The 24,061-nt window shown below is 35.2% G+C and overlaps 1 protein-coding gene across 13 annotated transcripts in view; it reads right to left on the bottom strand.

Annotated features, from left to right (window-relative positions):
* The window catches only part of CADPS2 (calcium dependent secretion activator 2), a 281,026-nt gene that overhangs the window by 94,018 nt on the left and 162,947 nt on the right, over nt 1–24,061 (bottom strand). For all 13 annotated transcript variants that reach the window (XM_085568961.1, XM_085568954.1, XM_077783432.2 and 10 more), the window contains 3 exons: nt 14,281–14,347; nt 8,612–8,720; nt 7,527–7,730 (listed from right to left, as the gene is read on the bottom strand). In XM_085568961.1, the coding sequence (XP_085425087.1) occupies nt 7,527–7,730; nt 8,612–8,720; nt 14,281–14,347 (380 nt within the window). The remainder of the gene's footprint in view (nt 1–7,526; nt 7,731–8,611; nt 8,721–14,280; nt 14,348–24,061) is intronic.

The following is a 24,061-nucleotide window of genomic DNA, read 5'->3' as shown; positions in this document are numbered from 1 at the left end:
AAGGAAAAATGTGCAGAACAATACATGTGAGCATGTGTTCAGACTTACAAACACCAGTTTACGCATGGCATATAAGTCTCAATATCTAAGCTTTCTTGAAAGTATCTCAAAGAGATAACTCATATAGAGAGATACTTGCAGGGGAATTATTATAGAATCTAAATCTTTTAATCCGAAAAAATTATTACTGAATTATTTTTCTATCAATCATACCAATTTACTGAGTGTAACAGTGAAAAAAATTGCTACCCAATGACAGACAAACCAAAATTTAGAAAGGTTGCCAGAAAACACAACATAGTACATGAAAAAAGTATTAAAGCATTGTTTTCTAGTGGACTCTGCAAATGTTTCAATTTAAAAACAATGTTATGAGTGGAAATTAAACATATTCTGTAATTTCCTGGTTTAGTATGGCTCCTTTTACTTTTAGCAAAATAACCACAAAATATTAAAAAAAAAAAAGAAAAATATATAAAAGGACCCTAAACAGGTTTATGCATTTATTTCTTCAGAAAAGAAAGAGCATCTTTACTGCAGTTCAAAGTACCACTTAATAGAAATATTCATCATGGCTTGAAGCCTACTTCTCAAATGGCAAACTGGAGCAGAAATGAACACACTGGCTTGAGCTAGGTCATTTCCAGCCTTCTTTTTGTACTCAGCTTTTAATGAGACAAACCTTAATGTAGTAATGGCAAAGAGCTCCTTCAACCTTGCAGCAAAGTGTACTGAAAAAGGGAGCAGCATTTTTGTGTAAATACACTGAGAAAGCATACCATCCCAAATGGCACTTCAATCAAAGGCCCAAATTTATTGTTCTTCACAGATTGCATCTTTCAACGCCTTTAAACCCCGCGGGTTTATCAAAAGAGAAGCTCTAGTGATTGCTTTCATTAATGTTCTGTTTTGTCAAAGTCTTCAATGTGAATTATCTATCTAGTATGGACAGAAAAAGCCTTACAGTGCCCAAAAGGACTAGTTACGTATTAGCACATTAGCTGTCTTGGATTCTATAGACTGTACTGGGGTGAACAGTCCTATCAACTTAAAAATTGACTTCCCCTTTCAATAGGGTCTTAGCTCTTTGTTCCTTTAAATTCAAACCTAGGTCTTTTTATATTCGTTACCAGAAAAGTATAGATCTAAGTGTATCCTAAATGCAATTTTGAAAACCTGAGTAGTAGAAATCTAAAATTTCTAAAGAAAGGAGACAAAAGTTTATTGATTAAACCAAATTATAGAGTCAGGTTCATAATAAAACTCAATATTGATCTGTGGGCATGATGCTAACATAATCAGTCACATTTAGAAATTTAGCCCCAGATCATATTGATCCATGTCAAGTCCAACTTTCAGCTGTATTTGTGGATGGGAGAATTATTTAATTCAAGCTGAAGGATCTGCAACATCAAATCCTAGAAAGATGCAGAAACTAATTCATATCACTTGGCTTTGCATTGTCAAAGCAAGAGTCACATCCATGTGACAGATTTCACCAAGGTGGATGTAGCAAATAAACAGTATGACAATATGTCGATGGTGTAAGGTATGAGACCATCGCCCCAGAGAAACAGCAGCATGTATTTTAAATGCTTGAAAGATCTGTAGCATATGTGATTACACAGATTAGCAATATTTCAATGAGCATTAGACTAGCCTATCATTAATGACAAACCTAGCTCATATTTTTGACATAGGTACAGGAAATGCTCTCTCTTAATTAGTGCATTTTAACTGTATTTAAACATATTAATTGAAACAACTGACATCAACACAACTACATTACCCAAAGTACTGAACAACATATAAAGTTATCTGTAGCTTCCAAAATGTCCAAACACAGATAAAACTCTTTTCAAATATGTTATATATAATGTGCGACTGATGTCAGCATTTCGTATAAATTTTCCTTCTTATATCAGGTTTCTCATATACTATAAATATTATTTATAGTAAGACATATGACAAAAAATAAAAAGTACTAATATTTCTTTTTGCCATCATTTAGAAAATTATACAGAGCTAAATAATTCTTAAAATAACCTTTTGGTTTTTTCTCTGGTTTACCACACCAACATAAAAAACACCTGTTTTTTAAGAAAGAAGGTATAAGTACTGACAAGTAATGTAAGTATTTTGAAATCAGGAGATTGGATGTTGCAAATCAGATCCAGCATACTGATACAGTATCCAGATGATCATAATTAGTAAGATGACCTACTGAATACAAAACAGCTTGTGAAAGCAGAATTTGCTATCACATAATTTGGGCAAAATAAGCAAAAGTACTGTTTTAAAAGTATAAATATTTGCTAGATTTAATTCTAAAAGAAAGATTCATGACCGATCACCTTTTTGAGTAAATCAAGTAGTACAAATAACACTGTCAAACAGGAACAGAAAATCTGTTACCAAATATATTTAAGCAACAGAAAAATAACTAAAAACTTACCCTTGCCAGCTGTAGGCAAGCAGGAAATAACAGAAAAATAGATCTAGTGTAATATATTACATTTTTATTTCTTGATATGATGTACAAACAAGATAACTGGTAAATATTTTGAAACAAAAAGGAATTTAAAAAAATTAAGAACTTGAGCAAGGATCATTAATAAATTCATAAATGGTATATGACTGTGACTAAAAAAATTACTCAAGACTCCACTTTTTAAAATTGTTAGAGTGATTGCTTTTTTCAAATTCTTACATTAATGAGCTTTAGATGTCCTGTTCAAACAACATGCAAATGCAAAAGGCATATAAGGTGCTATATTGTCATATAGTTAAGAAAAAAGAAACAAATTCATTTTACTCTACATTTTCTCAATCTTGGAAAATATTGGGAAGATATTTGGGGAGAGGTTTGAAGCAGTAATATTTTTCTTGCTTTTTCACAATTAGTTTTTCTTCTCTTGTTAATCAAATTTGTTGCTACGCTTTCCATGTTACCTTTAACTCAAAGTCATTGGCTGCTATTTCCATGTTGCACTGCCTGTTTCAGGTTCTGTATTGCATTTTCTGGAAACTGTCCTTTTTAATTTTTTAAATCAAGACAGGGCGAATAAATATATTTTCAAGCAATGTTAAAAACTAACAAAAATCATTAGAGGAGTTTTAGCACATTATTTGGTTGTTTTAGACAAAGATTTTCACCAGGGCAGAACAGCATTCTAAGTATGCCTTTTGCCATCTTTGCAAGAAACCTTAAATTTCAGTCCAGCTGCAAAGGCTATTAAAATCATCAAATCCCCAGTGACTCAGCTCAAACAGAGTTGACTGAATTAAGACTACCAAGAGTTGCATGTTTATGGCACATTCTCAAGTGATTCTAGCATCCCTACACTATGTCTCTGCCCAATTCCAGCCTAGAAGCAAATACACATTCCTGCATCATCTACTCTGTACTAGGGTGAGCTACAGCTACTGGCCTTGCTGAGTGGTGACCTACTCCTTTTTGTGGCTCTCTGTAACGTCTCTGCTTGATTTTAAGCATCATGAAAGCAATTTGAACTAGCTCAGGCAAGCAGGAAAGAAGAGAAGGTAGAGGCAAGCAATCTAGTATTGTAGGGATTAAAAAGATTTAAAGACTAAGACTAGTAGGGTAAGATCTATGACTGTTCCAGAAGGGGCTGGAACTGGTCGGAAAAGACAGTGCTAAGACATGCATTACATTCCTTCAAGTGCCACTTCAGACAGATGGTGACAGCTTACACTGGGAACATTTTGACTCCTGATCATTGACCAGGACTCCAAAGAACTACACAGGCCAAAGAGATAATCTATGACCCCAGAACTATATAATTTAGGTATCAGGCCATGAAATAACTTCTGCAGAGAAAGTGGTAGAGAATGACAAAGCAGCTGGCCCATATGCTCTGACTGTCAGGGTGGGGATACCACACTGATTTACTGCCAGTATTTTGCTGAAGGGCAGATTTGATTGTAGATAGTTTTTACGTGTTCCTGACTAGTACAGAAGAGAGCACACAGGTGACTTACTGGCTGCCTGAGGTGGTGGAGGCTGGTGTAAACATTTTCTTTCTAAAAGGGAGACAGGATGGTTGGAGGCAAGAAGGAAATGGACCTAAAGGGGACTGGGGAAACATGAAAGGAGAATGGAGTTACTCCAGTCTTCTTTTCCTACCCAGACAAAAGGGTGTGGTGGACATAAAGCTGCAAAACCTGCTGAGAAAATTATGTCAAATAAAAAAGAACACTTTTGACTTGTTTGTTTCTAAAAATGTAACTAATCGAAAGAGACTGAATCATGAGTGTATCGGTTCAGAATGTTTAGCTTTGTATTTCTTCATTAACACATGACAATCCCCTCACGTGCTGCTTTTAACTCCTGTGTTATGAACAAGTTATTAGCAGTGCTAAGCACCCCAGCAGCCTTTTCAACGGTATGAATATATCTCCTAATGCATTACTCATTAAAAAGGGATCACTTCCTGAACCTTTATGTGATTCAAATTAATCTGTTTTTCATTGGTGCTTTCCCTAAAACATTAGTGTCCTTGGGAAACTTCTGGCTATTCTACAATCATGCATCCTTAAAGACTCTATTCTTTCATTCAGCATGCTTATGCAGAACAGTGGATCTGAAGGTCAGTCTCCTTTCCTTGATCATTCGCTGACATTAGCCTGTCTTCACTTTTGTTTTGGAGTCACCTAATACCACAAGACTGCAATACCAAGTTACTTACAGATGAAAAAATTGACTAATATACATTTTAGAAGGTGGACAAGTACAATAGTAGTTTGATTCTGTTACATACCACTTTCATATGTTTTTCATAACTATCAAGAAAATTTCAGGATGAAAGGAGATATTTTATAAACACAATACAGAAAAATATTGAAACATTTCTCCTCAAGTTGACTTTTTTCTACATCCTGCAGTTTAAAGATATTTAATTTTCTCCAAGTAATAAAAAATTCATTTGGAACATTTTATCAGGATGAGTTGATTTTTCATCTTAGAGGATAAAGAAAATGGGAACAGACTTTTGAGGTTTGAATGCCATTAACTGACATTTGTTTCGCAAAGCCCAAGCTGGTTTTCTGCTTTCTGTATGTGGGCATGTCATTGCATGATATACTGCAGAAACTAAAACAATGTGATCTTCTATTGTCTGAAAATGCTTAAATTGTTCATCAACAGGAAACATAAAAATAGGTATTATCTGTTCAAAACTGTATTTCCTAATACTAAAAATGTACCATAGTAAAGAACAAAAAATTGGAAATGAATTTAATTTAATATATATGCCAGCTCTCTAGTACGTGGTGTTATATCTTGATTAAAAATAAAAGATGCTTAGGTTCATGCAAACATTTTTCTAGGGGAAAAGAAAATTAACTTCTGTGAAACTGAATCTATTTAAATGTCTATTAAAAGGTCAGATAAGACTCTTCTCTAGGAGTAAAACTACGCCCCAAGAAATACAGCACTGTATATTTTTAAAGGAAGTAGGACTCTTAGAAAATTATTTAAGATTATATGTGAAAACCCCAGCTCCTGAAGTCTCTTAAAAACTGATTAATTTGATTATGCCCATTTCTAGCTGCAGTATAAGTGACAGAATAAAAGCATTTACGCAGGTAGAGAGAACTGGGGTATTATAGAAATCAGTCAAAGAATGGTTCTAAATATCACATTAAATTAAATTCCACAAGTTACACTATTGCAAATAAATTTATGAACTATTATAAGTTATGAATTATTTTGTGAATTATTACAAAATATCAACATTGAAGGATATTAAACACAAATAAAATAGTAATTTAAACATGGAATTTTGATTTATATACAGTTCAGTCATATGAGTTTGTGTAAGTAGATACATAACCATGACAGAAAAATACATGATATTTTGAGCTTCCCTTAAAACATCTTTAAAATAATCCTTACTTTTTCTGCGGTTTCCACCTAGGAACTGTAGTCCCTCTAAAATAATGTCTAAAATAATATCAAGATGTTATAATCTTGCTGTTTAATTATTTAACATTATCAGTAGTTTTATCTCTGAAAACACAGTTTCAATATATCCAAACGTGTGGTTGTTTTTTGTACCTTTTGCTTTCTATAATTTTCATTGCCCTGTAGTCAGTTTTCTAGTGGCCTTCACTTCTGGGTGAACACCATGTCCAAAAACAGGAGAAGGTCCTTAGCCATTGCTGTCAGTGGCAACTTCTTTTGTGATTTCTAATTGATGCACATGAAGTATGGACATTAGGCAGGAACACGGTGAGCTCCCACCACTGAGCACAAATCCAGGGAACTGGGAGGAGGTGAGCAGAAGCACTTGGCTGTTGCCTCACCTTTGCTTTTGCAATGTTACTTCCATCCTACCTCACCTTAACGGCCACGTAATGAAAGATTACTTCACAAGGTGTTTCAGATTAATGCCCTTCCAAATTGTTTTGGATGTAAAATAGATGTCAGTGCTTTTGTGGGATTAAACTTTTTTTCAATGACCTTGACATTGAAAAGCTCAATGACATTGAGAACTCCTCAGGATTTCAGACAAATATTACTAAGTTTAAAAAGCGCATTTTACTGATTTCTGACAGCAAACTGATATAAGATTAGAGGATGAATAGAAGGTTGTGAGACTGAGTGATAGCAGGGCTAAGGGAAGAGAATGTTTTGGATCAACCTGCTACAGACTTCAGACACTAAACCAAGTTTAGTCTAAAACATATGCCTCCCTTCTATCACTATGCATGTATGGTTATATGATAATGAAGAGAGATTATTGTATAATAATCATATGATGTTCAAGAAATTTGATGGCTACTACAAAAGGTCAGTAGATTGTACTAAGCCTCTGTAACAATATAAAAAACAGAAAAAGCTTCCTTTGTGCAGATATCTACATGACAGAATACTTTCAAAGAGACAACATGAAGATTTAAAATATGCTTATTACATACTATCTATGTATTTCTCTGAAACCATACTTTCCTCTAAGAAAGGTGATGAAAATTTAAACCTGAATAATTTAAAGAATTTTTATATGTAATTTAATATTACAGTATGTGCCAAAAAAAAAATCCAGGAGCCCCATCTATTGCCTTTCAACTCACAATGTACTGTTTGCATAGCAATTTTTCTCATAACTGATATACATACAATGTATGATAAAGCTGATCTAAATCTATAAAAATTCTGAGAATAGATTGACGCCTTTCTATTCAACACTACACTGGCTGGCTAATGAAAAATATAATGCAGACCAAACACCGTCTCCATGGTAATATATGGGTCAATTATAAGGAATATGAAGCTAATTGCTGTATTTTCATGGATTATAATAAAAATAATGACCTGCAAGTCAGGATTTCCCTTGTTGTTAATAATAATCCAAGTTAAAGAGCTTTTGGCTAACAATGAAGGGCTAGACACATTTGCCTAGTGAATAAGTTCTGCTTAATTAAACTTCACTGAGGGAGCTGCTACTTATTTTACCAGCAAAACCCAAAACCAAAGCCACAAAAGAAAAGAAAAGCCAACTTACAAAGTGGGGATATATCTGTGTTGGCATTGCCTCCTTTAAGATTCATCTTCTGAGCTTGACTTGCAGGAACAGGCTTGTAAGATTGACCTGTGGCTCTGTACATAGCTTGAACCCAGAGTATTCTATCCTGCTCATCGTCACTGGCAAATATCACAGTATCACCCTCTTTAACAGCATTGAAAAACATCCGACCACCCTGAAGACCTGAAGCAGTAAATAAGAAGGTAATCTTGATAAATAGAAATTACTTCTAAAGCACCATCAGTGTTTATTACATTATTGGTTTTACTCAGAGTGTGTGTGCATGTGGAGGAGTGTGTTAAAACATTTTATAGGTATTTATGACCTAGAAATAAGATAAATCTAGAGCTATAAGGATCAAATGGTAATATATAGAAGTAACATAAGTAGAACAAATATAGAAATCACAGGAGAAAATATTTACATGACTCCACTTTGAATTCAGCTCCAACTTATCCCTTATTTATCTTCTCCTTGCCATATGCTATTTCGCTTTTCTTTAAAACATCCTCCTGATCAATCTTTAATGTCTCAGAAGTTTCCTAATTTCATAACCCTCCACTGCATAGGTAGAATTGTTTTTCTCTGCACGTGATTGCCCTCTTCCATTTTAATATTAACTTGTGAAGATTTTTCTGATATCTCCAAATTTATTTTTTATTAGTATGAGTAACTTGTCTTTCACAGGCATTGTCATAATTTGTCTTCTTTTCTAAATTATTTATGAATATACTTCACAGTATACTGCCACATGCCACCACCATCAAAAAGAGAAAAGGGGAAGACTAACTAGAATTGTCAATTTTCTCCTTGTATTATATGTGATCTTACAATGTTTCAGGAAACTTTAGTGCAAAGTTTATTTTCCATTAGTCTTACAACAAACTTATTTCCAGAAGTATGATTTTTCATATCAGAATGTCCTGGTGGAATAATTGCCAAAGAATCTTGGGATTTTTTCTGCCAAAGAACCTTGGGAGTTTTTGCTGCTAGATCAAAACGAGCAAATTGAAACAGCTATTTTACACAAATATATTGTGCTACTTCAAAATAATGAAAAGTACCTGTGTGAGGAGCTGTGTAATCCACAGTGTATCCTTCCAGTTGCATCAGTTCTTGAGGCTCAGACTTCTTTTCTCTGTAACTGCACATTGCAAATGTGTATTGGCTAACCTGAATAAGAAAGGATTTCTTAATTAATGAATTGCATTTCAGAACTGTATAACAAATGTACCATGGTTTAAATTAGCTTTCATTTGCACTGAATAAATAAATCCCCTTTTTTTTTCCCTTTCCCAGAAGTATTTACAGTGTAAAATTTCTCCTCTCCCCTTTCTGCCAAAATGAAGGAAAAAAACTCCAAAAGAAATAACCCACAAACATACCTCTCTGTAGTTTCCTGAAATACATTTTGGGCTGGTGCTTTATGATAAAATGAAGTGAAGCTATTTAGATTCTGGTAGTGAAAATACTTAGTATTGTGGTACTGACCAAATTACTCAGTATACTGTAAGAGGAAAAAAACTATATTCCAAGAAATGGGGAAAACAAGAACTTTTATGTATAAAAGTACTATTTGCAGAATGAGTGGCACAATTACCATGAAACTGGAAAAGGGAACGTATAATCTGGCCAGTTCTAGCTAATGATGGGAAGTACCAGAACCTCCAGTTTGATTTTACAGTCTAACTTCTGTGCTTTTTGCATCTGTACTCTCACGCACTCCTGCACTGCTTGGCTCACTAGATAATGCACCATGTGGGCCAAGCTGCGGGCAGCTGGCATGGACAGCGTTAGTTACTTGTCATCAGGTACAATTATCAAAAACTTATGAAGCAATAAGAAGAGACTGTCACCAGGTGGTTTTTTTCCTCTGTAGACAGAACACAAAATTATAAGGATAAGTAAGGAAAAGCTGACTGGAAAGATAAAGAATGATAAAGAAAGAAATGTAATATCTGTGAAGAGAAAAGCAATCACTGAAACAAAACTGATGCACTCCCAGCTCTACATGAAGAGCTGGGAGGATTATAGAAGATGACCAGAAGAAAGAGCACATCAATCTGTGAATACTTGAAAATAAAGGGAAGTGAATTCACCTCTGAAACTCTCATCCCCAAGGACTGTAGGATACATGGCCAACAGACTTGTTTTAAACTATCTGTAAAATTATGGCAGGATTTCCAGACAGGTAAGGAGCTCATCTAATAGATAATGGATTATTTTTATTTTGACTGCTGATTGCTCTGCTAAACTATCTACATTTATTAAAACAATACAACTTCAGGAATGATCCTTTTTGAAGTAAAATTTAGACAGCTGATTTCAGCTTCACTCATATATTTACTGGTGCTGTACCTTTACTCTTTGTAAAAGGTTGATGCTTTTTGAAAATAAGAATGGAATGTGTAACTATTATCTATGCTTTAAAAATATTTCATTATTTTACATATTAGGCTTTTTTGAAACAGGACTATTTGTATGTAGTGCATGGTGGCTAAACATCCTTGGCACAGCCTGTACAAGCAAAAGGAACAGGTTTAACAGCTCTCTCTGTAAAATAAATGGCCATCGGGCCTCAAATGCTAAACTGGTGTCTCTAGAACCACAGCAGGAGTCTATAGCAGAGAGAAACCAAACATAGCTCTTCTAATTTTAGTTATTTCATTAGTTAAGCAAAGACAGCTTTACAGGGATATGAATTTGAGAGACACTGTCAGGTAACGGAAACTGAGCATCAGCTTTCCATATCAGATTTGGTGCATTCGCTTAAATGGGCACACCAAGACCACATGAAACATACATATACACAAAAGACAATCTAGTCTACCCCAAAAGTCAGATTTTCAGGCCAGAAAGGGACTACTAGAAGCAGCTAGTCCATCCTCTAGCATGACAGGCATAGCAGAATTCCACCTTGCTATTTGTGCATTGAGCCCACGGATTTACTTTCATTCATTTCATACTTTAGAAAATTACTGTATTTTGGTTTAAATATTTTAAGGTATCCCTGGGCTGAAAATGCAGGGCCTTGCAGACAGGGTCCAGCTGGGAACAGGGCAACCAGCCCCAGCCCAAGCCCTGGGCACAGGCCAAGGATGGACTGGGATGTGGGGAACAGGAGACCAGCCCTGCTGTGGCATTTCTGGGCTGGGGATGATGGCCCCAGGAGGCTGAAATGGGAGTGTGGGCTGTGGGCAGACAGCCAGGGCTGGGGCTGTCCCTGCCAACCTGACCTCAACCCTGACATGGGGCTCATCCCTACACTGTGCCCTCTGCTCTAGGCCTGGCAGCAGCATCACCTCTGTCACTGCTTGGTACTTCCCTGCTTATTGTCCCACAGCCATATTGCCCTCATGGACAAAAATGGAAGGAGCTGTTAGTTAGTCACACAACTCTAAATCCTTTGCAATTAGCATTATATTTAATGAGAGCTTCCTCCTTTTCTTTTCTTTGCAAACTGAATCTACAATTTTAATTTTTGATACTGGACGCTGTAGTAAAAACATTTTTCAATTTATTCCATTTGGTTGAATGAAATAAGCTGCCCATATTTTTCCAATTTCTTCAGCCACTAAATGTTTTTGAAGATAAACTTGTGCCAGATCTGGGCTATGCATTTTTATTCATTTTTAACCTTACCACTATAACAAGACAGATATTATAATGCTGCTGATTTTATTTTATTGAACATATTGCAAATGTGTTCTCTTATTTTAAAGGATCAGTCATGATCAGTGACTTCATATTTTTGTTGAAAATGAGACATTTTGAATTTTCATGACCAAAGAAACTGATAGGAAAAATTCAAGAAAATTTTGGTGGGGAAAAAAGTTTCAACAAAACAAAGAAATACAGAACTTGCCCCATTTATTTACACTTGAAGTCCCTTAAACCCTTTCCCTTATGGTCATCAGTGGCTGCTCTCACTTAGTACAAAAAGAATCACCAGCACAGTCTGAAATAACACTTTTAAATATAGATCCATGACTGGACTTAAGTGTACTGTTAGTAGTAAATGGAGTTATAATCAGCTTTGCCTAAGAATTCAGCAAATTAACATAAATACATCATAGAATAATGAGTACTCAAAAGTCAGGACTGTGTAAAACACATTCTCAGACAAAAACAGAATCAGTTTGTCCTCTTGAACAGTAATCTTGACAGAATATAAGACAATTCTCTTCCTACATCTGCATTTATTTGAATTTTGTTATTTTCCAGATGTCCAAACACCTGACGATCAGTTGTTCTACCTGTTTGTAACAAGGGAGAAACCCAACAACCTATGCATTTATGACAGACCGGTACAGAAGTGTGATTGTGACTTTTGAGGAATGTCACTAAGGGATGCCCCCACTGGGTGCCCAGACTTTAATGTGCTGGGAGGAGGTGTCACTGCACACCTGGCAGCTGATTCTGTGGTGTCTGCTACAAGCCATCACAGGGCTGCCCACTCCAGGAGTTCAGCATCAAGAATTACCCAGCGTGGTTTGCATGTTTAGAAAAAAATTATCCATGAAACAAATGACTGACTTTTCAAACATTTGACCAGGTAAAATTAAAAGGACAGAAGTGGATCTGCATTCCAATTACCGGAGGAAGATATCAGACAGTAAATTAAGTAAAACAGGTATGGCAGAGGCTTTTTACCAAACGTGTTATGTCCCTGTCTTTTTCTAGTTTTAAATTAATAACCTTTTAGAGAAGTGACTGGATACCACAGGAAAAAAAATCAAATAAAATGAAGAGGTTAAAATTTCCAGATACTGTAACCTTTCTATAACATTGATCTGTTCTTTAAGAAACCACTAACAACTTGCAAAAGGTGCAGCAATAATGAAGGTGCACGTTACTCACATCACACTCGGAAAAAATCAACACTATTCATCTACTGTCACAACTGAGTTAAATTTTCAAAGTGTGTGTAAACCATACTGGTAGCCTCTGTTCTAGCACTGAATTTCATGTCCTTGAAGTTTTACTACTGTAAGCTAAAAGTTAATATATAGAGGAAGACTTGTCAATAAGTCAATAATGTATCAATACAACAGACTGGTCCATTACTAAATGCTTATTTCACATGTATTGACTTCAGCTTATTGCCAGGGAATGTATCACAGCAGGACTATATAAATGAGCCAGAGCTGTCTGGACAGTAAATATTGATTTAACATTGTATTTTTTATATAGCTTTATTGAATTGATAGCTGTTTTAAAATGAAATAGATTACTAAATCCCATCACAGTAGGAAAATTCCTGTAATATTCTCCTCCAGTATTTCAATTTCAGCATAGAGAGTAGAAAATAGTTAAAATTAACTTGAGTGGAATAAACCAGTCTCTCAGATGATGGTTCCATATTGTAAGCACATAAAGACTGTGTCTCTTAGATGTACAATTTAAAAATCAGATGACACCTGTGGCTTAGAGGAAAAGAACAAATTCATTCTTTCTGTGAAAGGAGTGACAAGTAGGATGAATGTTGAAGAAAAGCATGAAGGACAAAGGAGCATGTAGTCTTACTGTTTTTCTTTGCAACTAGAAATTATTTTCTGTTCACAGCCATGCCTGGACAGCTATCCTATACAGAGATCTTCCCAACAAATATTAATAGTAACATAATATCCTCATCTCTTCACACAGGACCTTGGTAAAATTAGAACCCAAATAAATTCTGTAGACTTTACAGAATCTCCTTCAAATACTCTTGGCTTTTAACATTAATAAAGAACTCATTCAAAAATTGGTTTTTTTATAACCTTATGGTTTTAGTCACTTAGGAGTATGAGGAGACCAGGTGAATGTGACTGACAGCATTATAAAAAAATCAGGCTTTCTGTAAAGCAGTTTTAGAAGTTTTTGTTCTTAAAAAAGTCTCATTAAGAGGCTTTAACCTTTGCATGATACTTATGGATATTGAGACTTTAGGAGTTTTCTGTCAATAAAATAAAGGAGACAGAACAGCATTCTCTGAACTTACTGTGAAGAACATCAAATGTAATCTGAAGAGAAACACCAACAGAAAACAATGACTTTTTTCCAAAGACTCCCTAAAGTCATTAATTTCTCTATTTTGACCACTCAAAATCTACTATTTTATTTATCTCAAGTCAGTATCACCATTCACTAGCATGTGAAAATACTAACAGTTCTGGGTTTGGACAAAAATTATAAAATGTGAGCATAGCACATTTTTGTGGCCAAGAACAACTACTAGACCATATTTTATGTAACAATTACATAATTTTAACCAATTTAATATTTCAAGGAAGGAAAAAATAGCAGCATTTTAAAAAAATCAGAAAAAGTTCTTAATATAAGTATTGTTACTTTTATTTCAAAGGCAGGAAATATCTGCTGAGATAGAATAAATTTAACAGTAAGTACAGTCCAATTTGTGAAATATTAATTTATTTCAAATTGAGTGCTGGCAAAAAGCTGTCATCAAACTATTACAAGGTCACAAAAATTTTATCCAGAATTTTTTATGTTTCAGTTGAAACAATGCTCCATGTAAAGACATATTTATATATATCTGTAAAACTTGGTAATATTTCTGTTTACTAGGCATATAAATAAAAAAAAAATCTGGATGTCTCTGTGCTGCAAGAAGCTTGGAGTAGTACTGCATGTGTTGCCTGAAGACACTGATTTACAAACTACTCCAGAAATCATACATAATTTATAGGCCAAGGATTATTTTATTGAAATTTCATGGCTGGCTACTAACCTGAACAAGGACAAAGTAGCGTTTTTTCCACCGCTTCCAAACCTTCTGTCCTAAAGCATACAAGTACCTGCAAAGGAAATAATAAAGGGAGTGGTTTTCCATTAATAAGAAGCATGACATTAGGAGGACCAAAAAAAACCCCTGTGAATTAATTTACTCTGTCTACTGAACTGCTTCTTCAGTGTTATTATATGTAAAAAATGATTTTTCTTCTATTTGCTCATATCATAAAGATGCAGAGACATTCCTTTTCAGTCAAAACAAGGCAAAAATCAGAAAAATGCTCACATTTGCAAAGATTAACCCGCTTTTCACTTTTTATTTCACCAATTTTATCTGAAAAATAGAAAAAGTAACTTAATGTAGAACACTTTTGACTACACAGAAATACTTTATGCTATAAAAGTTGACATTCCCAACAGTTTTTATTCCATTTGTTTTCCACAGATTTGCTAGCGTTTATTTAGTCTGTGAGAAGTCAGTCCCAGAGATAGTGTGATAAAATGCTCACATAACACAATGTCAGCAGACACACAAGATTAAATTTTTTTTCAGAGTAAAGTAGAATCTAATTTCCCAAAAAGAAGCACTTCACTATAAAGGCTCTTAGATTACAAAAACTCCTTGTCAATTTAGCAATTTCCAGGCTTTGAATCAGAGGACATAATCAGGAGTATCAGCCAGTGAGAAGAGAAAACCACAGATGCTGATACTATTTGGTGGTACAGAGAGCACACTCATTACCCAAGATTTTGCAGTGAATTTTCTGGCATTATGGTGACACTTCTTCTGTCACTGTGGTCATGTTGCACTGTTGTAAACAAAGACAGCAAGAAGAAAAGGATGAGCTTTTCTGAGATTGTGAGATTGTAAGCAAGAGCCCATGAGTGGTAAGGACCTGCTGCTTAAAACCTGACAGGAGGGCAAAATATTACATATGAGATGCCCCTTCTGGCTGGCCAGCTTCTGTCAAGGACATCTGGCACAGCTGGGCTGGTCAAAGACAGAACAATGATTGTTCAGAGCAATGAGTGCTGGCTTCACAAGGCACTCTCCAGAGGATGCCAGTACACACATAATGAAGTAGCTATAATAACTGGGATGGGAGATGGTTGGTCAGATGAACATGGGCCTCTCTGGTAAGAGAATATGGTCTGCTGCCCTCTACTCACTTCTGTGGCTTTGCTGCCCAGTAGTTTGCACCTCAGTCAAAAAACAGAGCAATGAACCAACATCTTATGTGAAATGAGTAAGCAAGATAAAGGCAAATACTTCTTTATACCTGTTCTGGGTTTACTCTCAATAATGTTTTCTCCCACATTAGGCACCACAAAGGACAAATTTATGTAGAAAATAAATGTTCAGAGTACTGCTTATTAATTGTTTGTCAGATTATGTAGTGGCTCCCTTATTATTATGAAAACAGTGTTTTTACTTCTTAGACTTCTGCTACACCTGTATTGAAGGTCTACCTTACTTAGTTACTCTGCTTTTTATTGGCATGAAAAGGAAAATAATTGGATTTGTGTACAAAATTACCAGTTGATGTGGCCTTTTTTGAATAGTCCAGATCTAGCCACAGTCTTTTTAACTTCTTAATTCTGTGACTATTATAAATTCAATGAAAATAAAGGAGTAAGGATTACGTCAGAAAGGGTACAAAAAAAGGACCTACAAGGGTTTATTTTAAAATTTATTTTTTGAAACTAAGCAAGTGTTTACCTCACAGACTTATGGTCATACATTCTTCCAAAAAACATGAACTGTTTTCCTTCTCATATATGTTTCAGAGCATTAGCTTTCCCCAAAGCACACAACATCGCTATTGCCATGCTAATCTGTTTACTATTGTCAGAGGGTGGAGGGGAAATAAATTATGAATTTCACATAGCCTTGAAGCTTAATGACCTGAGGGAGAAAAGTAAAGAAGTCCACAGGTGGCCTTTGGTCTCTTTCAGTCCTAAGACTGCCCTCTGCTTCATGGTGATTCTGCTACTGCATCCCCCTGCATCCCCTGGAGTATCATGAAGGGTTTTTTATATATGTCAGAAGGCAACTGCCCCATTTTGAAGCTGTATTTTGAAAACCCAGTTGAAAATACACAGCCCTTCAAAGCTACAGTACAAAGATATCCTGACCATGTTTCCACCCTCTTGGCATGTCTTAAACGACCGTAAAGAAACCACAGATTAACAAAGACTTCTTGCCTCTTGCACATCAGAAAATAAGTAATCACACCTTAGAAACTCTGTGCTTATTCAGTGTCATTATTAACTGATCCTACTGCAGAAAAGTGCTTTTAAAATAATAGGTATTAAAAGAACATTTTTTATCAGAGAAAAGGTGATGTTTTTCTATTACTTGGCCACCTTTTAAACTACTCTTCATTTAAGATATACCACCTATAGTTCGGCAGTACAGGCAGAAATCCTATAAGATACAGTAAATTCAAACGTATAAAATAATAAAGCACACAAAAAGAAATTAAATAACAATGTGCACTTTTATTCCTCCTATAAATCACTCCCAACTAAGGTGCTAAAGAAGAGCTTCCTTGAAGAACAAAGGAGTGGAATCTAACATTAAAATTCAAAAATCTTACATAAGAGCAGGTAACAAAGAAAGTAATATTCATGACACAAAGTGGGGTTTAGTATAGAAATGCAAAGACTTATGCTGTCTGGTTTTAGAAATCACTATAAACACATAATTATGTTATTAATCCCTCTTCCAGTGCCATCTTTAATGGTACCAGTTTTTTCCTAAAGTTTCAGCCATCTACAAGGAATAGAACCTGTGCTCATCTTAAGTGTGTCTGCTCCTGAAAGATAAAAAGATTAACTCTTACTCAAGAGTCTAACATTTTCAGGTGGAAGGATCCACTGAGGTTTTTAGAGTCTTTGAGCCTTTCTTTCTCATTCATTTTCTATTTGGAGAAAAAAAAAATTAAGAAAAATAAAAGAAAAATGGACGCAAAGTACCTAAGAATCTTCAAGAACCTTCCTGTATTTAGACAGTAACATCTAGGATCTGTAGAAACTGCAGTTGAGGTCTAGAACAGAAAAAATCTACAATAGCCAGTTTTCACAATTAAATGACACTTGGTCTTCACAACTGGGGCAGAAAATTAATAGGTTAACAGATTCAGAAGTGAGCTAAGTCTTAGAGCTAAGTTGAAGAATGTTCTATTCTTAAGATGGACAACAGCGTAACTTTCCATGAATCTCAGGTAAAGGCCAGTACTGCAAACCAGAATAGAATCTCACAGTCATGAACTCACAGAGCTGCAACCTGCTATTTCTCTACCCATAAGTGTATTTGTATTCACCCAGAAGCCACAGTCACTCTCTACATCCAAAATAATATACACAAAATGCACAGCATCAGTTGCTCAGCCTATATTAAACATCCTCAGCATCAACAAGAAACACAGAACAGCCATTCAAACACTGTACCTTTAGGCAAAAGATTTTGTGCAATGCAAACAAGAAACTGATATTCAGAAGTGCCAGTTGCATATTTCTAAACACTAAGTACACTATTTGCTTCAATTTTTCTTGCTCTTATTTGGGTTCCAAAGTTGGAATAATCTAAAATCATTCTTGAATTATTGAAGTTCAGCCATATACAGGGAAAGAAGACACTGAAATACTTCCCCTTTATCTGAATGCTATAATAGCAACTGCTTAGATTTGTTTTGACTTCTCTTTAAAATCATGTTTTGAGAATGTTTAAGAAATATTCTGACAAGGAGAAAAAATTGATGTTTTCATGTACATTGAAACATATATAGGTGACAGACTTCTATTCTGTAAAAATATGCAATAAATGAGATATATACACATAACATCTATGTCTGTATATATGCACATTAGAAAGTATATTTATAGTTTCTATGCATGTGTGGTTGCCTTCTTCAGTTTTCTTATATTACTCACATGATTACCAGTAACTTAGGACTAATACACCTGCTTTTACTAATCACATAGAAAATATGTTAAGTCATGAAGTAGCACCCCAATGAAAAGATTTTCTAACATGCTTTGTAGTAACAAGAAAATGTAATCAAATGTACAAACCATGCTATCACTTTTCTGAGACTTTTTCTTTTAAAAACAGTTCGGCAATCTTCTTTTCAATATTATTTAATACTGCTTTCTTTCTCTTTACTCACTCCCAAATGAAAAAACAAAAATTGGATTTGTATGAAGTCCCAGAATTACATGATTACAACATGGCATGAAAAAACTCTCATTTAATATTTAAAGTTATTTTTCCTGGAAAAAAATAAAATTACAAGAAATTACATTTCCACTACAAAACACAGAAACCTCCAGATAAAAATGTTTTATATATCATCTCATCTCATCTCATCTCAGTCAGTATAGTTTTCTTCCCCAGAAACAGAGTAAATAAAATGAACAAACATTTTCTTGTAAAAGTCTGGGCATAACCATGTTTTAAATTACATAAAGTTTGAGTATCTCTCAAAGTGCATTTCCTTGTGCTACCATAATGCAAAACCATGTTGCTAAATATTATGGTTCAGTTTCAGTTACGTGATGACATACACAGGAAGGAAGGTGGCAGCTTATTTGCTTTAAGTCCTCACCGCACTGTGAGAGTGCAGGGTTCCACTTTTTGATGAAAAAAATCAGCACTAATGAATAGCTGCAAAAGCATAATTGTGTGTGGAATACCGGAGCTATTCACTGAGGGAGAAATGAGAATGGACTTACTCCTTCTACAGAGATCATTTTTAGATCAGCCTTTTTATTCTAAGAAATGAAGCAATCTATCTACATTTTGAATGATAAATTCTCTACTTGTAAAAGGCTTCATTTATCACAAACAATGAAAAAAATGTAGAAAGAAAAATCAATACGTGTAGCAGTTTAGTCCAGCAAAGGCCTTTCTTAAAGAGAAACCTCAGTCAAGGTTGAAAGAGCAATTAATGCAGTCTCAAAAATCTGGGCCACTCTGATAGAGTTCGGTTAACATGTGGCAGAAGTAATCATCCACTTGTGAAAATGATTTTCAGTTCATTCTCAAACACCTTTCAGACACTCATGATCCCATTTAACTGACAACAATACAGGCTATCCGTGGGCATCATTGCATTCGCTGAGAGAGCCAATGGGGACCAAATGCCCACAGGCACTTTCAGTCATCCCCTGCCTTGCATAAAAGGAATCTTCCTTGCACTGCATTCCTCCTTTTATTTAACCCTGCAAGATTAAGAAATTTTTTTGTTTTCAGTTGAGGACGAGGAGAAAACTGATTCAAGACAACAATATGACCTGGGTCATAAGAAACATAGCTGTAAACATTCTCAGATTCATTTCAGTCCTTTCTGGGCTCTTGAGAAAGAGAACTAAATAAGCCTTCAACAGATGGAATGAAAAACAATCAGCCTAAACTACTGTAATTATGCCTGCTAAGAATAAAGAAACATTCAAGAATGTCAAGTAATAAAAACACCACAGCCCAGATAACAGTTCCATTTATTCCAATAAGCAAGATACTTATCTTATGAACAGGAAAATGTGTGGCTTTTTTTCCTGCTAAACACTTTTCACTTACAGTATAAATCGTTTTAAAACTGCTGGACGACCTGATATCCCTAGATTCTTTAACAGTGATATCTTACTGCACTCTAGAGAGCTTCACCATTTGTGAATATGCATGCCAGTACTTATGGAACCAGAGGGGTAACTACAATGGCAACTTGAGAATTATTAATCTAATTTATGTCATAGCATGAAACCTATTTGGCATGTAAATGTGAGTGTTTGTCAAGACAGAAAAACATTCTTTAGCCTTGAGAGAATTCCAAGCAATAAAAGAATGAAATCCTTCAGATGCAACACAAATGTAGAAAGCACTCTGATTCTAATGCAATCTAATTGCAATGTAAACAGGTAATGCAGCACTACTGCAAAACAGCTGGTGCTGAGGAGCTGACATCCACCCTCTGTGCTTTTTGAGGCAGTTTACTTTGGACTAGCTCTAAACTGAACCTATGGACAAAACAGCTACCAGTGTTTTGTGTAATATATGGGTACACCCCTGAAGGTGATCTCTTGGTTTAATTTCATCTAAAAAGATAATAGCCTGTGACCACAAAAGCAAAGAAAGCAGGAGCTAAGAGACTGGTTTTCAAACTGAAAACCTAAATTTAAATTCTGATGTTGAAGTAGTAAAAAAAAATTAAATGCACTGCTCTCCCTTGAGCATTCACTTTGGCTGTGGAAACTATTCTAAATGCTGACAGATCTTAAAGAACTTGCAAGTATCTTGAGCACCCAGAAGCAGCTGGGTGCCCAGCCTAGACATCTTTCCATGCCACTGGCACTGCAATCAGATGGAAAAGACCAATGATCTTTTTTTCCAGCCAGGCAGTGATATTTTCTGTGAAAGCCTAAATTGCCAAGAACTTGCTTGCATAAAAAATTTATTTTTGTTTCTAGGTCATACACATCCACTGATGGAAACAGTCAGAAGGTGTTGAAAACTTTGATGGTAGAGGATAGTATGAGTAGAGAGCTTCTTCAGGATTGATATTTGGCTTTGATTATCTCTGACTGGTTATGTACTTCTTTTCACTGCCATCTTTTTATTGATATAATTTTAGTTTCATAAAGAACACAGACCTCAGCGGAATTATTTTTTTTAATAAAGCATGTTGGAAGAATGAGATACATACATGTTCATCCTAAAGAGAGTAAATTCTAAGTATTTTCATAACATTTCTTATCATTATCATGAGTAAGTATTTTGAAGTACTTATGAATTAGTATAAAGTGGTGTATCTAAACTAGCAAGGGCATGAGAACGCATGTTAAACTTGGTATCTCTATTTGTGATTTGAAATGAAGGGCAGAAATTATGATAACGAATGAGTTTAGAACTTTAATTTGTGCACACAGAAGATGTTTATTTAGAATGATAAGATGTTGTCAAACTATTTTTAAAAATTCTTGACAGCTGGAATTTAAAAAAAAAACCCTAAAGGAATTCAATTAAAACCACCACTTAAAAACATCACCAAAGCTTTGAAACAAATCAGTTTAGCAAGTTCTCGCTTACATAGCATTATTCTTGTAATAGGAGCATTACTTGACACTTACTCAAGTGCCTTATAAACCAAGCAATTACTCCTCACAACATGTCCAGTGCAGGAGGTTAGTATCTCCACAATAATTTCTGTTGGGAGAGAAACCGAAGTGGAAAAGAGCAAGACTGATCAAAACTTGAGGTCCTAGTGCACCAGAAGAAACACTCAGGAAAGCCTCACAACAGCCCTTATCTTCCAGAAGTTGGAAAATGCATTTCAGAAGCTTGTAAAGCTGTTCAGCCTTTTAACTGTATGTCAAAACATGCAACACACTTATGATTAAAAAAAAAAAAAAAAAAGAGAAAAGAAAATGTTCTAAAGGGAAACAGCAAATTAAATGTATTGTCTTTACAATTCCACTCAGCCATTTTCAGTGATCATGCTTCCTTTGTATTTTGTATGGATCCACTGTAAAGTGCTTGAGGTATATATCCTCTTCAGAACTTTGCAGATTACCCTTTGGAAGCACCTTTCTGTCTCCACAGGCTCTCCCAGAACCCTAGAGTGCAAAGACTCCTAACTTAGCTGTGGTAATTAGATGCGTGAAAAGAGATTACATGAAGGAGGTTTTCTATACCTAGGAATCATGAAAAGTCAACCATGTGACATTCATGGAAAATGTTTATTTGCAGCCTAACAAAATGATTTATTCTAAAGCACAATTCAGAGTAATAACCCTGTTTGCTCTTTTCAGCCAATTCTACAAGGTAAAACTTCCGTGGATGCAATGGCTGAACTTAGCTAATAAAGAACAGAGACTACATTGACTATAGAAATTTCAAAATGTTTGGCACACTTGGCAGAAAACAATTCTTGTTAGTTGTGCAACTACAGAACTATCCAGAATGAAAAGCACTAGAGTACAATCTAAGCAGCAGTGGCAAAAATGCAGTTACCTTTTTGGAATTCATGCACAGTCTTTTAAATAGCAGTCTCTCCCCATGTTGCAGAAATAAAGAGCTTTTTATTGGGAACTACATTATTTTCTTCTGGATTGAAATTTTGACACTTCATGCTCTCATACACTAGAAAACTCCCTTTTAACTTAGCAGACTTCATGTAAACACTGGATCCAATGAATACCACTTTTCTTTCTACCCAGCACACAACAGCCAGAAAACACAACACTGCCTGTGTATCAGTGGTGTGGACTGTTCTCCATCGTGTCTTGAGCACCTCTAAGGAATGTAGGAAGAGTCAGACATTAATTTCCACTCTTACACAGAAGTGCCACCACTGAGGCTTGTTTCCATGAAGTCAAATTAGTTACATTTCATTGTGCATGTTAGGCATTCCTGGACAGGCTGCGAAAGAGAAATTTAATTGCAATTAATGTTTGCATATACCAAGAGTCATATCTGGCTCAGAAAGTCCTCCATCTGCAGATGGGTGGAGTATGAAAGAATAAAGACGGCAGAGAAACAAATAGACTTCAGACTCCACCTCACTTTGGAAGAAACTTCTCCAAAAGAACACAGAAGTGGACACTCAGAAGCACTTTCAGACCTGTGCCTTGTTCTCAACAGGACATGGAAAGAAGCATGCAGATATATTTTCCCACAGATTCCTCATGTACTCATGCTGATACTGTCCCTAGAAGCTTCTTCATCTAGAAATAGTGTCTCTGTGTTTGAAACTTTTGAATGGATTTTTGCTTAAATTAGTTTTCATAATGATTTTCTCAACCATTTTAAACTTTTAAATTCTACACCCAGCAGTACAGTTCCACATCTGAACTAGCTGTGCCTGAAAGCAGCTTGTATAGTTCATATTGAAACTGGCACCCACTACTGCTATTCAGGAATTGTCTTGTGGCACTGGAAGAGAGAGATTCCAGTGTACAGGAATTTGTTTTAGAACCATTAGCATGATTGGGTGTTTATCCTTGGAAATGTCACACACAAGCAAACAATCTAAAACTGATTTCCACAGGACTTATACCAGAAAACAAGAGAAATGCATCACTGAAAAAATGTGTCCCCTTTGAGAAAGTTCCTTACTCATTTCTTCGTGGTATTTAGGATTTAAAAATTGATTGATATAATTAGGAAAAAAATTACCAAGATGGTTTTGGTTTGAGTGGTGGTTAGGGGAAAAAAAAAAAGTGATGCAAGAAAGATATAAGCCTATAAAAACAGCACAAATTTGCTGTTTGTCAAAAGTTCTTTATCATAACATATATGTAGAAAACAACACATTCAAATGCTGTTCCCCTACTTGAGTTACTAAACTGGAACTGATTTGTTACTGGAGCTGTAGGAGTTTAGAGTACAGAATATTGCCTGTGAGGGAGCATCAGAGCCATCTACTGGGGTCATTCCATTGCTGCTGCACAGACTTGTCTGCCAACTGTCTCCCCAAAACTGCAATGCTGCAGTGATAGTCACCTACAAAACTGCCATTAATTTTTTTTTTTGTAATCCATAAAATCTAAGAGAAAATAGAAGCTCTAGTGCTGATGAATTGGATGCAAGAAGAGGTAAGAAGTAAAGCTGCTCCTTACTTCAAGTTTTAGAAATACTTTCTGAAAAATAGATTTTATTTGTAAACAACACAAAATTAATAAAATGTCTTCCATGGGTGTTTGGGTGATCAATTTAAAAACAAACATTACAATGAATATTTTTACTATTACTCATAATTATTGTTCAAATCTGAGATTCC

This window comes from Lonchura striata, chromosome 1A, assembly GCF_050655825.1.
Source record: "Lonchura striata isolate lonStrDom1 chromosome 1A, ASM5065582v1, whole genome shotgun sequence".
Classification (NCBI taxonomy): domain Eukaryota; kingdom Metazoa; phylum Chordata; class Aves; order Passeriformes; family Estrildidae; genus Lonchura; species Lonchura striata.
This window is presented reverse-complemented; position numbering and strand designations above follow the sequence as displayed.